Source organism: Onychostruthus taczanowskii, unplaced genomic scaffold (genome assembly GCF_017590055.1).
Source record: "Onychostruthus taczanowskii isolate IOZ18803 unplaced genomic scaffold, ASM1759005v1 scaffold13, whole genome shotgun sequence".
Lineage (NCBI taxonomy): Eukaryota > Metazoa > Chordata > Aves > Passeriformes > Passeridae > Onychostruthus > Onychostruthus taczanowskii.
In genome coordinates, this window is record NW_024498462.1 from 2995075 (window position 1) to 3010640 (window position 15566).

Consider the following 15566-nt stretch of genomic DNA (forward strand, 5'->3'; position numbering starts at 1 on the left):
ACCCTCAGCTCTCCCCACAGGGGGAAGTGTGGAGGGGGGCAAAGCAAAGCCCCTGTTAGGGGGATGCTGGAGTCCTGTGCTGTTTGATGCTGTTGACTTCTTTTCCCTTTGCATTTCACATGTGTGACCCACATACTCATTCTAGCTTTTGGAAGAATCTTTGTGGCCTACATTTGAGTTGCTTTAAAGAAATATTTAGATTTTTGCCAGTAGCTAGAGAAGATTTTATTGACACAGTGTTCAGCTGGGACTAAGGAAAGGCAACATGACAAAACTATCTCTTCAGGGACTAGCTAAACTTTTTAGTTGTATTAAATTTCTCCAGGGCTATGTTGTAAACCAGATAAGGAAGCCTAATTAACCATAAATACTCCATAAATACTCCCATAAAACTAGAGTCACCACTAGTTGACTGAAATAAAAAGGTACATTAAAAAAGTTCTCTTTTAAAGGGAAAAGCGCTGCTTCTGTCTGAGATTTGTTCCTTGTCATCCTTCAATCTGCAGCCTGAACCCCCCTCAACAAACAAATGGCAGCTGGATAAATGGCTAAATAAGGTGAACCCCCACAGCAAGACCATCATCAACAATCAAAATGAGCCTCACAGTGAGAGCAGCTCCCAGGCCCAGAGCAACCAGCAGGCCGAAGGGCCAAACAAAGGGAAGCTCAACAGCAGCCTGCCCCCGACCGATTCCAAAGACCGGGCGATCCTTAGTCCCATCCGAGAGAAAGCCAAACCACGGGTTGCCCAGAAAACCCCAGAGGCAAAAAGCTCCAAGCAGAAGTCACCAGCTCATAATGAGCCAACTTCACAAAGGACTACTGGGAAAAAGCAACCCAAAAAGGTAGAAAGGACTTCCAGTGTAGAAGAGTATAACTGGCCCAAACCAAATAATACCAGCAACACTCCCAAAGAAAAAGACACACAGGAACCCCCCGAGCAGCCAAAGGTTCGAACTAAAGCAGCAGTTGGGAAGACAGCTCCAAGGAAAGAACCACGAACTAGCACAGGTCTCACTTCAGAGAAGAAAAAGTACAGAGGCCCCAGCAAAATTGTCCCAAAGTCCCGGGAGTTCATTGAAACGGATTCATCTACTTCTGATTCAAACACAGACCAGGAGGAGAGCTTGCAGGCCAAGGTGCTGCCAGCCTGCACTGGGTCTGGCAGCGGTGTCAAAGTGAAGGACTCTGGCAGTAACATCCTCAGCGTAAGTAGCTTAACCAGCAATGGCAGCAACACATCCATTGACCAGACCAGCAATGACCTGGAGGAGCAGCTCTTTTCTCCTATCCCAATCGTACAAAATGAACTTCTGTCCCCACTGAGGGAATATGAAGAACTCAAATCTCTGTGGGTGAAAATAGACCTTAGTTTACTCTCTAGGATACCTGGACAGGAAACTTTTGAGACCACGTCTGTGAAAAGTGAACCAAGAGAGGCAAATGTGAAACACAGGCGACCATCTCGAGAGTCCCCTACCCCAGCAGCTGAAAAACCCTCCACAAAATCCAAAAGGAAACACAAGGTAAGTAATTTTCATTGTTTAAAGGACGATACTTGTGTTTCTGAGCACCCTGGAGGTCAGGACCAGAGGCAGTGATTCCTCACTGCACCTGCAGCCCGGCTGTGGGGAGGCATCACAGCACTCAGGCTTTATTGGTTTTACAAAGGACTGATATTTACAAGTGCACTACAAATTATCAGAAACTAGTAAAAAGCAAACTCCAGCTGAAAAAATCAATAAACAATGCATTTTTTGAGATTTTTCTAACAAGTTTTTCACTGTATTTGCTCACTCACCTATTAGTTTCCAGTGTTCTGTAATCTGCAGGAAGTGATGAGGTTGTATTAGAATAGTTCCAGCCATATTCAGAAAATGTGACTTCTGTTTGGAAGGGAGGGGTTTATTGTCTGCAGAATTAAGGTGTTTTAACCACTGGTTTAAACAGGCTTCATCAAAATCAGTGGGATGGTGCTTGCTTATGCTCCTGATGAATTTAGTTTTTATATTGTTTTGTGGTATGAACAAATACAATCCATAGAAATATAATTTACTTAACTAGCTGCTTTCTCTGCACAGCTACCTGAAAAAACAAATATATTTTGACTGAAGGCATTATGTTTTATCATGTGTTTTATGTTATTTATGCCCAAGGGTATCCTACCTTGTGGGATATGACATTGCACTTCAAACTAAATGTGTTTTCAGAAAAGAAACTGAGCTTTTATATCCTAAATGAATTTTTGTAGTCAGTTTTTCCAGCTGAAATGCTTGTACTCTGGTCTGCCTGTGAAAAGTCATCAGAGTATATTTTTTTATACCCCAAATTTTATAAATCATTGTGAATATGACTTCAGCTGTCTGTTTTGGTGGACTTCTTGAAACCCTAAGTTTGAGGAGTCCAGTGGTACAAGAGAATTAATGCAAGACAAAGACAGACGATGCCAGGCAGACACAAGGTCTACACCCCTGCCTAAATGAGTCACTGCACTGGCTCCTTCCCTGCTGAATTAAGTGAGAGTAATCACATGAGTAAACTCAGCAGGTTTTTATTCAATTTATATTCTAGCTGCACACTACAGAGATGCAAGAAGGAAGGAGAAAAAAAGAGGAGAGGGATGTATAAATGCCCATACTTATGTATGTCTAAGTACACCAGGGTGCATATTTATTGTACCAAAAATAATTGTTGCTGGGTAGTTTAGTGGAGTGTCTGTATCACGGAGAAGGAATCTTAACTAAAACACAAATGTGGTCTTGGCAACTGAAGTGAGGGCTCCCAGGAAAGAAAAAAAATAAGGGGGGTTATATGGAAGGTGGAACCTCATCATTTCCTTGACTGAAACAATGAATCAGAAAATAACAAAATGGAGAATCTTGCTCTGGGCCTGTGCTAACATAAGCTGGACTCTGAATCAGTGCCTGTAATGTTGTAATGTGATTGTTCACTGCTACCCAAGGGGAAACTAGCCAATTAGGATGACTTGAGTTAAAGATACCAAGAGTTAAAATAGGGTAGGGAGAGACCAATTTGTGTTTTTAAATCATGCTATTAAAAGATTTATTTTAGTCACCTACTAGTGGACTTGAAGACTGATATGAAGGTTCCAGTGACAGAGCAATAATCAGCTTTGCTTGTATCATCCTAGTTCAGGCACAAAAGTCATGCATCAGGGAGACTTCCAAAGCAAATTTCAAATGAGCTATTGCTGTTAATGACTACCCCAGCTCAGTCCTCTACTCCTAGTCCTGTGAGGAATACTTATTCAGAGAAGTTTTCCCATCAACTTCTATTAGGTCAATGAGTAAAAGCTATTTACTTGAATAAGGTTTGGTGCTATCAAATCATTGCATCTAAATTATTAATTAAATTCCAGTGTACTACAGAAGATAACTTTAGCACACGAGACATTTTGCTTCCTAATTATCTGCTATGTCACTTGTTATAGAACTTCATGTCCTGTGTTTGGAGCACCTTTAGGCCTGATTTCGGGTGACTTTCACTTCTCTTAGACCAGTAGTTTAACTGCTGCTGCTATAAAGGAAATACACTGAGATTCCATAGGTCCTCTGGATGGCCAGTGAAGCTGTGCATAAATGCTGGATCTTTTATGCTGTGCCATTTTTTGTTAAAGCAGACAGAAAGCCTGGATACCTTTGTGGAAAGCAAGAAGCCGCGCCTGGAGGACCCTCCTGCTTCCTGTCTGCTCCCACCTTGTATCTCTCCAATACCGAACCACAGAATAACCAGCACGAAAGAGTAAGTGGATTTTTGACATCACATTCCTGAGGGATTTCACGGTACTATTCTGTAAATATCTTTGCTGTAGAGTCAGATGGGCTTTACAGGCCATCAGCATAAGTGGCACAGCCTTGGTATTCCCATCCGTGAGGAAGAGACGTGGTTTTGGATGAGATTCATTCCTCCTTCTGATGGCCTGCAGGACTTCAGAATGCTGCCACAATCCTGGTGTACTCTTCAACCTCCTTTCAATGTTCTTTCTTGCCTCTTATCTTTAACCTCTGTGGACAGAGAACCCTGCTAAAAGTGCGATTTATTTGATTGCCTGGAATTAATTTTTTAAAATCATTTTCATGAGAGACAGTTCCCAGTTTTACTGAACAAAATAGTGAAATTGGCTCTTTGTTTTACCTGTGCATACAGCAATGCCAGGGGCCACCATCCCAGGTGTCTCAGATGTGCTTGGTATCTCAGCAGACACACCATCCAATAGTTTGTGCCTTTCAGAGTGTCTTTCAGAGGTGGCTATAATGCTTGAACAAACAGATGCCACATAAATAATGATTCTGATTATAGAGTTACAAGGTTAACATTATGTAAATAGCCAAAGAGTCCAATTCTCTTTTGTTATTTAGTGTTTTTATGATTTTGAGATGAGGTGCTTCTTTCTGCTTTGTGATAGGATAAGCAAAGAATCAAAACAATAGCATGCTTCTAAAAACAATTTGAGGATAATATAGGTACATTTAGATAAAGTTCAGAAACAAGTTATGAAATAGCACACTAATTTTAAAATCCTTAAAGAAAGTTGAGCATCATTCTATTTATTCTGGTGTCAATATGAAGTAATTTCAGTCTATGAATTAGCCCCTCATTCAGCCACTGAGAAAATCAGAGTTGGAGCCTGGAAAAGGAAGATGAGTTGAAAGTTACAATGGGATCTGTAACACATTGCACATTTGATAAACATCATGATGGGTGCTGCATGATTGTCATTGCTACATATAAATGAGCAGAGATATATTGCAGAGGAAATCAAGGATTATCCATCCCCAGCACCTCCACAATCCATTAAAAAAAATCTTTCTATTCTTGTCACCACCAGGCCTAAGGATCCACCCCCAACCTGATGTTTCTTAATTTGAGCTTGTTTTCCAGGTCGTTAATTTAATTCCTCAGAGCTTTCAACCCTTGGGTATTCTCTGTTGAAACATAATTGTGTCCATCAATAGTTATTTCCATATACTAGCTTTTTCTCTCATCTGCCTGAAATTTTGAAACAAAATTTTCTAACTATTTTTCCAGCTCAGTGAGACCTGGATTACACTGCATTTGTTGTTACTAGTGTTTTCTGAGTTTGCTTGAAGAAAATGCAATACTTTTTTTGATTCAGGTTTTCAGTTCAGGTTTTTGACTGCCAGAGATGTGCAACTGAATATAGATCAATGTATTTCCCTAAAGATCAGGTAGCTGGATGAACTGTGTGAAGACAATTTCCTAGAAATTTAAACATTCATTTTTAAGCAGTCAGGAGTGATTCTGTTCTCCAGAAGATGGAGTAAATTTTTAAGGGGAGGCAGAAGAAAGTCCAGCATTCAAGGCCATGGGGGAAAATAACACTTCAGGGGTAAAAGGTTGCAAGACAGGCTTTGCCATTTGGTCTTTTATTCCCAAAAGTTCTAAGTTTTCTTTTAGAACTCTCTATATAAGGACTTTAAGAAATGAGGGTGAGTCAGCTACAGGTGTGATGATGATCTTCATCCCTTAAGGAGGTGTTAAATCCCATGGTGGATGTTGTCACTCAGTAGGAAACTTAGGTCTCTCCTATTAGAATTTGATCCCTGTGCCAATAAGCCAGGTTCCCCAGGGCAGACGTGAGATTTTTATTAGGCTTTTTTAAAGGTACAAGAGTGTTTTGACAGAAAGACCACAATCTGGGCCAAAATTGGAGGCATTGAGGAGTCTGGAGCAATCAGTGAAAGATAGGTCACACCTGGGCTTCCGCAGCTCCCCTTGCCTGCCTTGCTGTGGTTTAGGCACTTGGATACATTTCTCTGTAATCTTCCCCTAAATATATGGGCTCAATAAAGCAAGCAAAGATGCACAATTAATCTTTAAAGGGTCACGTGTCTAATAAGGGCAATTATATGCCTAATTTCCTCAAGTTTCTGTGACTACATGTACGATTTGAGTTTAGAAATTTCAAATGGCCACTTGTGAACTTAAAAGGCATTTGCACAATGAGAGAGCAGGTTTGTATTATGTAGTCATTGCATAAGCCATAATTACCTCTGTGTTTCTTCCCTCACATATTCAGGGGCTGATGCCTTTTCCAAAATCTGACCTGACACTTAAAATATACTGTTCAAACAATTGCCACTATGTTTTCCTTATTTCTGATATTTACAGCAAATGAAGGAATAGGTGTTTCAGTGTGTTTATAGGAACACATTGAAGCGCTTCTGTAAAGCTGAATTTTTGTCAGATCAGCTGTCTGCTTTGCAGCAGAGGATTACTTATTTCTATTTAGCTCTTTGACAGAGAAATTTTAATTTAAGCATTAATTGTATGTGCTGCTGAATCCCATTGATATATGAATATTTGATTGGTAGACCCAGTCCAGACAGAGACTGGACTCACCAAATACTCACCAGTATCTGGCTTTTTGTAGCAACACAGAGAATTATTTGCTGATGCAAACTGTGAGTCAAACTGCACTCATACCAGTGAAACATGCCCACCATTTAGCAGGCATGCTAGAAATCTGTCTGAGGCAAGCATTTCTGCATTTTTGCTTTTCAAAATTTCCCTTTCTCTTTTGTTTGACCTTTACTTGAAGATGCACCTCTCCTTGGCAATACATATTAGTTCATCCCTTGTGTAGTCACAGCAGCATTCATTGGGGTTCCTTCATGGCACAGGCAGCCTTCACATCTGTGACAATGGCTTCAGCTCCATTCAGGTGCTGCCATATGGTCCAGGCTAATGTGGGGGTGACCTTTCCCTGGAAACCCCTGCAGAAAGTGAGATACACCATCAATTGCAGCATTTCACTGTGGGCCAGGGCAGGAGAGGCAAAGGAAAGCCAAGTTCCTGGTATAGACAGTGGCTTTGTCTCACTACAGGCCAGAGATACCACTGCATAGCACAAGGGGTGGATAAAGAAAGGGCAAAGAAAAGCAGCTTAAAACATGAGAGTAGCTGGAAAGTCTCCCTTCTTCATGCAATGACCTCTTGTTGCCTGTTTGCTTGCTTGCTTGCTGCCCTAAAAGAAACTAGGCTGGGAAAAAAAAAAAAAAAAAAAAAAAAAATAAAAAAAGCAGATGGGGAAACCTTCTCCTTCTTTGATAATTGGCCTTTTTTAGACACAAAAGATTAAAACCCTGCAGCCAAAAGACCATCAGTTCTGCTTGCAGTTTTTCAGTGCACTTTGTGTTTCTCCCTAGATTTTAAATAATTTTAACTAACAATCATGTCAGCAAATTAAACCATTGAGTCTCAGTAATTATTGCAATAAATTCATTCAAAATTAGCGATTCCTGCAATCAAAGACCAGTTTCTTAGGCCATTAACAGCCCAAAGCAAAGTGACAATCTGGTTAACTGCTGGTAACAACCTATTTCATGGAGGTTATTGTTAGCATAAATGCTTTAGTGTAAATCTGAGGGAGGTAACATTGCTAAATAAATTATCAGCTTAATTCCTGCAAAAACTTATAGAATTAAGTGGCAAGGGGAAGAAAAGAAAAAACCCAACAGACAATTAAAACTGTATTTTGGGGGGGGCAGAGTTAAACGTAAATTATGTAGAAAAAATATCCTCTAGAGCCTTTTCTTTTGTGGTTAATTTTTCCAAGCCACAGAGTGATTTATGTACCAGAGTTGAGTAGCTGCACCTGTTCCGTGGTCTGCCCCATCTTATATCTGAGCCCAAAGATGAAGTGAACTGGTGAAGTTTTAAATAGTGAAGTGCTGTAAACTCCTACATTCACAGTGGCACAGAAAATCACTTTGCTCTGTGTTTCCCCTGTGAGTGCTTTTTCAGTGTTCCCTGGTAGGGCATGTGCTTGAGAGGCAGAGGGTTTGGGTTCTGCCCCTGGGTGCTTCTGTGGGTTAACTGTGTCCTCTTTGCTGCTGTACAATCCAAGAACACGTGTGTGCTTTGTCGGGGCAGTGCACTTTGGAAAATTTTCCTCTGGAAAAAGTGAAAGAGTGTTGTGAGCTATAACTATGGTAACTTGTCTGAGTTCCAAAATGCCCTTTGGGGGTCAGAAAGCAAACAGATGGAGCTTTGAGTGAGAACTTTCTGGAGGACATATTGCAGGACCACATGTGCATAAAATCAGTCTCCTCCAAGAACTGCCGGTCTAGTCCAACATGGTTGTTTGCCTTTGATCTTCTTCAGACCCATGTGTTTTCCAAGAAGGACAGCATCCATCCATAAGGCAGTATGAATTTGAGCTTGTTTTATTTCTTCAGTCTGAAGATCTTTAATATCAGAGGGTTTCAAATAAGATATTTTTAACTCTGCTTCAGTTGAGTTAAAGTAGTTTTGGGGAGAGGAGCTATAAAACATGAGGTGTTTGTTTGATTTCACTCTGTGGTTTCACAGACAAGGCTAAAATATTTCTGTATCACCAAAGGTCCCAAGTAGGGCAGTGACCGAGGTGTAGATATTGATACTGTCAGTGAAACTGCAGAAGAGGCCAGACTGAAATGAGAGAGAGCACCTAAATGAGAAGTAAGGAAACCTGGGTCGCCTTCTCCTCTTTCCCTGGTTACTTTGAGGCAAAGGAGATCAATAATTCCTGACACTGACTGAAAGTGGGAACAAAACATAAATTCTTGTTGACTTAATTTGTTATTGAAATTTTAGTCAATAATCATGAAAAGTAAATGATCATGTAGTGCAATATTAGATGTCTAACAAAAGATTAAAAATCAGGTTATCTTCATTGACTGAACAGGGACAATACCTAAAATAAAAATCTATGAATAGATTAACATGTTAAGCAGTCAGTGAAGTCTTGGGTTTGGTTTTTTCTTTTTTGATGAATTTGAGTGGAGAAAGGTCTATCAGGTTGATTTTTTTTTTTCTGGTTTTACTGTGCATCACAGCTGCAACTGCTAGCCAGCTAACAATTTCTGTACATAAAACAGACAATACATTATCATGTTACTTGAGCTTTCATGTCAAAACCACATTCATTTTCTGAATCACGTTCAATTCATCAACCAATATTTGCTCAAGGGCTTTTGCCAGCTACAATGTGTCATTTCAATATAGTGTTGAATGTTGGCTTTATACTAGAGGTTAAATAATTATTATCTTGTTATTGTTATGGTTATCATTTTGTAGTTGTTATAAATTCTATTTTTGGTTCATATGCTGCCGTGTGCTGTTTGGGTTTTTTTGCTAAGGTTGCTTATGTGAGCCCTAATCCACCTCTTAAAAAGATGCTTAATGTTAAACACATAAATAGTCATACTTGATGTCAAAGGAACTAACCCTGTGCATAAAACTTTCCAGCACTTTGCTGAGTCAGAACCTCTATGACCTCTCAAATGAAGACTGACTCAAATTAGCATTTAAATTGGGTGCAATTTGTACTAATGCACTGCAAGTTGTCCTCCAAAGCAGAAGGTTTCTGCAGTCATTGAAAAGGCAGAGGCAGCTCTTCTGTTTTCACTGCTGTCCCCTTGTGCCTCGCCACGGAGGGCACGGGACTGCAGGACAGATTGGAGGGCAGAGCTGGCTTCCCAGCAAATAAAATGTACAGCTTTGTGCTGTGGAGAATTTTTCAATATTCTTGAAGTGCAACTGTTTTTTCTGTGTCCCAGGAGCAGCACTAGCTCGGTGAAGAAGGTGACAAAGAAAAGAGAAGAGAAGCTGTTCCCTCCTCCCTTGTCCCCACTCTTGGACGACCCTGTGCACCGGCGGCACAGCAGTGACAACAGCTCCTTCAGCCAGGAGCCCACTGTCACTAACACCTCACAGACCAGCAGCTCTTCCTCCTCTGTTTCTAAACACAGAAAGAATGAAAATAAATCTTCTTCTAACCCCAAAGGAATCTGTGTAAGTAACCAGCCTCAGCTGGTGGCGGTGAACAAGATAAAATGAAATCAGTTCAGCTTTATTCAGTTGGATTTTTTTTCCTCACACAGTATGTATTTCTAAATGCTGATGTAGCCCCACTTAGGGGGAGTGGATCTTTGCAGAGCCAGGCATAAACAGCTCTTGCAAGCTCCATTTTTAGGTCAGCATTAGGCATTTGCTTGGTGTTGTCTGTCATTCCCTGAAGCACTTGGACCCTGAGCCTCAGAGAAGAGCCTTTGCAGCCATCATCTAGCTGCAATTAGTCCCTTAACTCTGTAACTGCAACACTTACATTTTGAAAATAGAACTTCCAGAATATCACAGGAATAACTGCCCCAAATTCTCAGCCAGAATTAAGCACTGTAGTCGTACTGAATATTATGGCCTAACTAAACAGACAATAACAATATAACAAAAAAATCCTGTCCATAGGACACTCAGCATTTCAATAACCTCTCTCAGGTTTTCAGGCTCACAACAGTAAGGTTTATTTATGCTTAATCTTCATTAATTATTTGTATGCTTTTAGACAATTTGTAAATGGGGTTTTTTCCCCCCAGAAGAATATCACACTGTTAGGGCCATCTCCCCATCAGTGTTTCTCACAGAGACAGAGTTCTTTGTTGCTTGCTTTTCACCAGATTCGGGTAGGGTTTTTTCCTGAAAATACATGAAAAAGAGCCAAAACTGCACATCAAATTCACTAAAACAATGTAAAATTTCACATTAGTTTGTCATCCTCCTTTTAGGTTAAAAAGAGAAACTCCAGGATTTTGGCCCATTTTAGAAAATAGTCCTTCCTCTAGGGTTTGAAACCCATCCTTACTTTATGTTATCAAACTGTATCTTAGTATCACTGTCAAAACTAAAAGACAAGAAGAAAATTCTACCACAGAAAAGGCCATGCATAGCCCCATTTTTCACAGTTCACCACTTTGAGAGAGGTTGTTACCCTGCACTGTAATAGTAAAACTCACAAGTTGCATTGAATTGTAGGTGACAAATCACTTCACCTTATTCATTCATCCCTGTTGCTTTCTGATATCATTGTGTCACTTCAAGCTGCGCCAGTAATACACACGCCTTCAACTGAAATCAGTGCCAAAATGAACTGCATATGTCAGCAAATAAACAGTGCTGTGTAAACAGCAGGGCCTCTTCCTCTCATCCCAGCATCTCTAGTCAGATTTATCCTTTGTTAATCTATTATCTTGATACAAGAAATATTTTTCCTCTAAAATATGTTAGACTTCTTTCCCTAGTTCATTGGTTCATCTGTAATTTACTTAATCTGGTTGGGGACCAAGCTTGCAAGTTGCAATTGTCTGATTTAAAATCTTCTGTTATGCTTCTGGTTTTAATCATTGCAAAGTCACAACTGACTTCTGCTTTCCATTCTTCCTTCTGTAGCAAGAGGGGAAAGTGTTCCCTGCTGAAATCCAAGCAGACTCTTCAGCCACATTAACAGTTAGCTCCTAGTAATATAGAAAAAAGGTTCCATTAGTGTGAATCACCTTGAAGAAGTTGAGTTTAGATCTAGCCTGGCCCATTAGATCTCCCCACCCTTGCTTTAACCAGGGTCTCTAGTCAGTAACACCATGGTACCCACCTAAACCTTACACTTCAAAGCGTAAATTACTGAGTTCAGGTGAGAGCCCAGAAGTGGACTAATTAGTACTCCCTAATTAATCTATTAGGCTCATGTTACAAAGAAGGGAAGGGTGGTTTGGTGAGGTGACGTGAAGGTGGATGGGCTGCTTGATGCCTTAGCCTTTGGTTTGTTGGGAAGGGGTTTTGGCAGGGAGGGTGGATGTGAGCACTTACATTGTTGGAAAGTGGTTTTTTCTGAACTATGGATAACAGTCCTGTGTTTCCTAGGAGGAAGAATCTCACAGTACACCCACAGCCAACACTCTTCTTGACACCAGCCATCTAGAGCCAGACATCTGGTCTGCAATGCCAACGCTTTCCAATGGGAATTCTGAGCCCAGAAGACCCAAAATAACATTTGATGATGTGTAAGTTTTATTGACTTTGTGCTCTGTGATTGGGATTTTTGTGCAAGCAGAGGTCCCAGTGAAAGGGAATGTCTTTGATTACAGTGCTGGCATTGGGCACCTGTGTGGATAGTGCTGCACAAAGGCACACACAGTTTTAATCTTGGCAAATGAACTGTTGTCACTGATTAATGAAGATTCTGTTGATAAATGTTTTCAGATCATGAATGTTGGTTCACGGTAATTCTTCTTCATTTTTTTGTTTTAGCTCCTCTAATGGAAACTTCTTATTCTTAATTAGTTTAAAATATTTTTCCTTATCCTCTGTTCAGCACACATTAATAGGTCCTTTGGGCAGCCAGTTTCTACAGCTACTTATTTTACATTCTGGTCACCCATCATATCTCTGCATACAGCAGCTTCAGATTGATATCAGGTTAAGATTTAAAGAGATAAGTGGGCATATATGTCAAAATTCTTCTTTAAAGCAGTCAGCAATTTTTTTCAAACAATGTGTGTCCAACTATATGAAAGCAAAGACTTGAATTAATTGATTTTGTCTCTCTAGGCTGCACAATGCAGATTATTACATGCAAGAAGCTAAGAAGCTGAAGCATAAAGCCGATGCACTGGTAGGTTATCATAGGGTTTTTTGTCTCTTTCCACTGTGGAACACAGTGTTAAAAAATGAACATTATTGCATAAGATCTGAAGCCTCTCGAACCAAGAGGCACTCTGCTACTGACTAAACTGTGCTTCAGTTTGTGCTCCATAAACACATTGTGCACAAGCTAAACCCTGAATTCCATTCCTAACTTTTAAGTATTTGTTCCCAAAAGAAAGCTACTTACAATAGCTGGTGTTTCTTCCAAGAGGGAGCAACAATCTTGCTGTTTATGAAGTATGTAAGATGGTTTTATGGAAGTTGATGTGTACTTGAAATTTGTTTTTCTATTCATTTTGAGCCTAAAACAGAAGTGATGAAATATTCCATAGCAGAAAGACAGGCAAATCACCTCACACCCCATTATCATGTGGTAAAACTGTTTGATATTTCCAGTCTGATTGTTTAAAATCTGAAACAATTCATTTTTATGTACTACATTCATTTTTATTGCGTGGTTTTAGTCTGATAAAAAAAGTCTCAACACACTTATTCCCAAAAAAATCTGGTAGTGAGGTAGTTCAATATTGGGAAAGCTTTTTTGCTTGCTTTACCCCAGAGGGAATTCCAGTAAGATTGGCCTAATTTTGCCAAGTGTTTGGATTTTAATAAAACCACATAATCTGACAGATTGTATTCTACCCTGGTTTGTTCTATACGAGCTATTGCCAGTTCTGAAGTGTCCTTAGTAAACGTTTGCTTTGTAGGAAGGGACTTTGCCTCCTGTGTGCTACATAGGGTGTAGAACAGTGGCTCATTCAGGAAGACTTAATGGAACTTGACTCCTCAACTTAATTTAACTAAGATGTCTGAAATGGAGTGTGGCCATCCACTTTGCCCCTCAAAGAGCTGGGTGATTATTCACCTCTCAACTTTATCATTTCAGAGGGTTTTGCATGTATATTCTACCATTACGCATTAGAGATTTTGCACTTAGAAATAATAATTTAAAAAAAAAACAAAAACCAAAACAATTGCATGCTATGATTTTAAAAAGGAAACTGCCCAAACGAAGTCTCTCCCTCTGCTGTCAGTGAGCTGAAGGAGGGATGACATTTCAAGCTGTCTGCTTCAGCTCTCCAGGCTCCCTTTTGGCTTGGGGCACAGTGTTTCCAAGTGCTCTCTGTGTGAGGTGGGTTCAGGGTTTTGGCACCTGCTATGGCTGTCAGCAAGGTGACAGTCATCCCTCCCAGCGTGCCCATTTGCAGGAGGTGGCCTGACGGCTTCCAGCCAGCTCAGCAGGGCACATCCAGCCACAGCCTGGCATCTGCAGGCTCACAACACCTCCCACAGCTGGGTGACCTTTAAACAAAACACACATGGTGCTGGCACAGGGCTACCTGCTCTATGCTAGCAGATATTTACGGGCTCGGGCCCCGATGATCTCTGTGCGCTTCCGATGATTTCAGCACGCTCCGTCCGTTCCCCTCCCTCTGCAGCCGGACACGCTCACAAGGTGTTGGTCCTTCTCTGTGCTCCTACCTGTGCCTGTGCCTGCAGGACCAGGGTGTTTCCCAAGCAGCACTAAAAGGAGCAGGCACAGCCCATCCCGCTGCTGCCTGTAGGTCCTGCCTGCCACACACAGTGTGACACCCCGAGCGCCCCGATGTGAGGCCATCCACTGTGATCAGCTTGTTGGCAGGCATAAATATCCATGAACAAAGTATCTTCTTTTCCTTCTGCTGTTTAGATCTCAAATCTTCTTCTTTTTTTTTCTTTTTTTCCCCACCCAATGCAGCTGCACGCAAATAATCTCCATGTAACACATTTGGTGTGCAATCCCATAGTGTTACTTGTCCTATGGAAACAATTGCTGCTGGTTACTTGGTGCTGACATGACAGAGCACAGGCAGCATTGAAAGATGTGTTGCAGTGGCTAGAAAGATAATGCATGTGACCTCAAAATGTGTCAGCAAATGTTAATGAGATTTGTGGCAGCAGCGTTCCTGAGCTTGTAGAGAAAATAGATTTCTGGTGAAGGGCAGGATGTTTCATGTCTTACGGGAGCGACCCCATGGAAACCTCTCCTTGTCTGCGGCTGCAGGAAGGGATCAGCTAATTTGGGTGGGCTGCTGCAGTGGCAACTGGCTGTACCATATGGAAGAGATCTTGGAGACCTCACTGTGTGCCTGTCTGAGATGTGACAAGCTGGAATAATTCCACCTTCTTCAGAGAATCAGATCCCGTTCCTGGCTCTAAATCTGTGTCTCTACTAAATCTGCTTGCAGCCAGATTATTCTTTCCATACCACAAAAAGTCATCTTTGGAAGACTTTTTGTCTTCCAGAAAGGAATGGAAATTCTTTCAAAGTGAAAAAAGGAATTTGAAGAATATGCTGAGAAGCAGCCACTGGAGTAGAGAGAGAGCAGTCAGAAACATTTTTCTGGTCATTCAGTTAATACCTATCAATTATACAAAGGGTCTGTACATAATCAGTGCACAAGAGCAGTACTTGAATTAAAGGTGGGCAGAGAGAACTAGTTATGGCTTAGAAGGAGCCACAAAGAGAAGTATACTGTTGTCTTGGACCAATAATAAATGTTATGCTTAGTATGTTGTTAGAACAGGCTTCTGTTTTGTGAATGGAAACATAGGCAGATGCATCAAAAATATTTTGATAGAGACACAGAAAGACATTTTTAAATTATTTAAAGTATATTGGATCCGCTATATCAAATGCCACATTAGTAGAATTCTTACATTCAGCTATCAAAAACTGAAAATGTTAAATACTATTATAAAGTGCATACTATAAAAATGTCATATATAATATTCATTACACATAAAAAAAGAAATCAGTATGTCTAAGTCAGTTTAATCACAACCATTATGAGGGCTAAAACCTTTTGCAATAAAATCCTAGTAAAATGAAATATTAAGCATTGCTATATTGTCTCCCTTTTTTTTTCTTGCTCTTTTGCTCATCATATAAGTGATGTGGGGTTTTTTTTGACTAACAGTTAACACAGAATATGACATCAGCCAAATTGCATGGAGTTGTTACTTAACCCTTGCATAGTGACATTCAAACTTCATCTGTCAAGGAGCAGTATGGATGTGTACAG

The 15566-nt window shown here is 40.5% G+C and overlaps 1 protein-coding gene across 5 annotated transcripts in view; it reads left to right on the forward strand.

Moving 5' to 3' along the window:
* The window catches only part of AFF2 (AF4/FMR2 family member 2), a 332371-nt gene that overhangs the window by 291156 nt on the left and 25649 nt on the right, over positions 1–15566 (forward strand). For 3 of the 5 annotated variants that reach the window (XM_041396527.1, XM_041396530.1, XM_041396529.1), the window contains exons 11-15: positions 507–1526; positions 3638–3762; positions 9585–9819; positions 11719–11858; positions 12406–12469. In XM_041396527.1, the coding sequence (XP_041252461.1) occupies positions 507–1526; positions 3638–3762; positions 9585–9819; positions 11719–11858; positions 12406–12469 (1584 nt within the window). Of the gene's footprint in view, positions 1–506; positions 1527–3637; positions 3763–9584; positions 9820–11718; positions 11859–12405; positions 12470–14545; positions 14610–15566 lie in introns of those variants that run through there. The other 2 variants (XM_041396531.1, XM_041396528.1) reach the window with 2 other exon arrangements.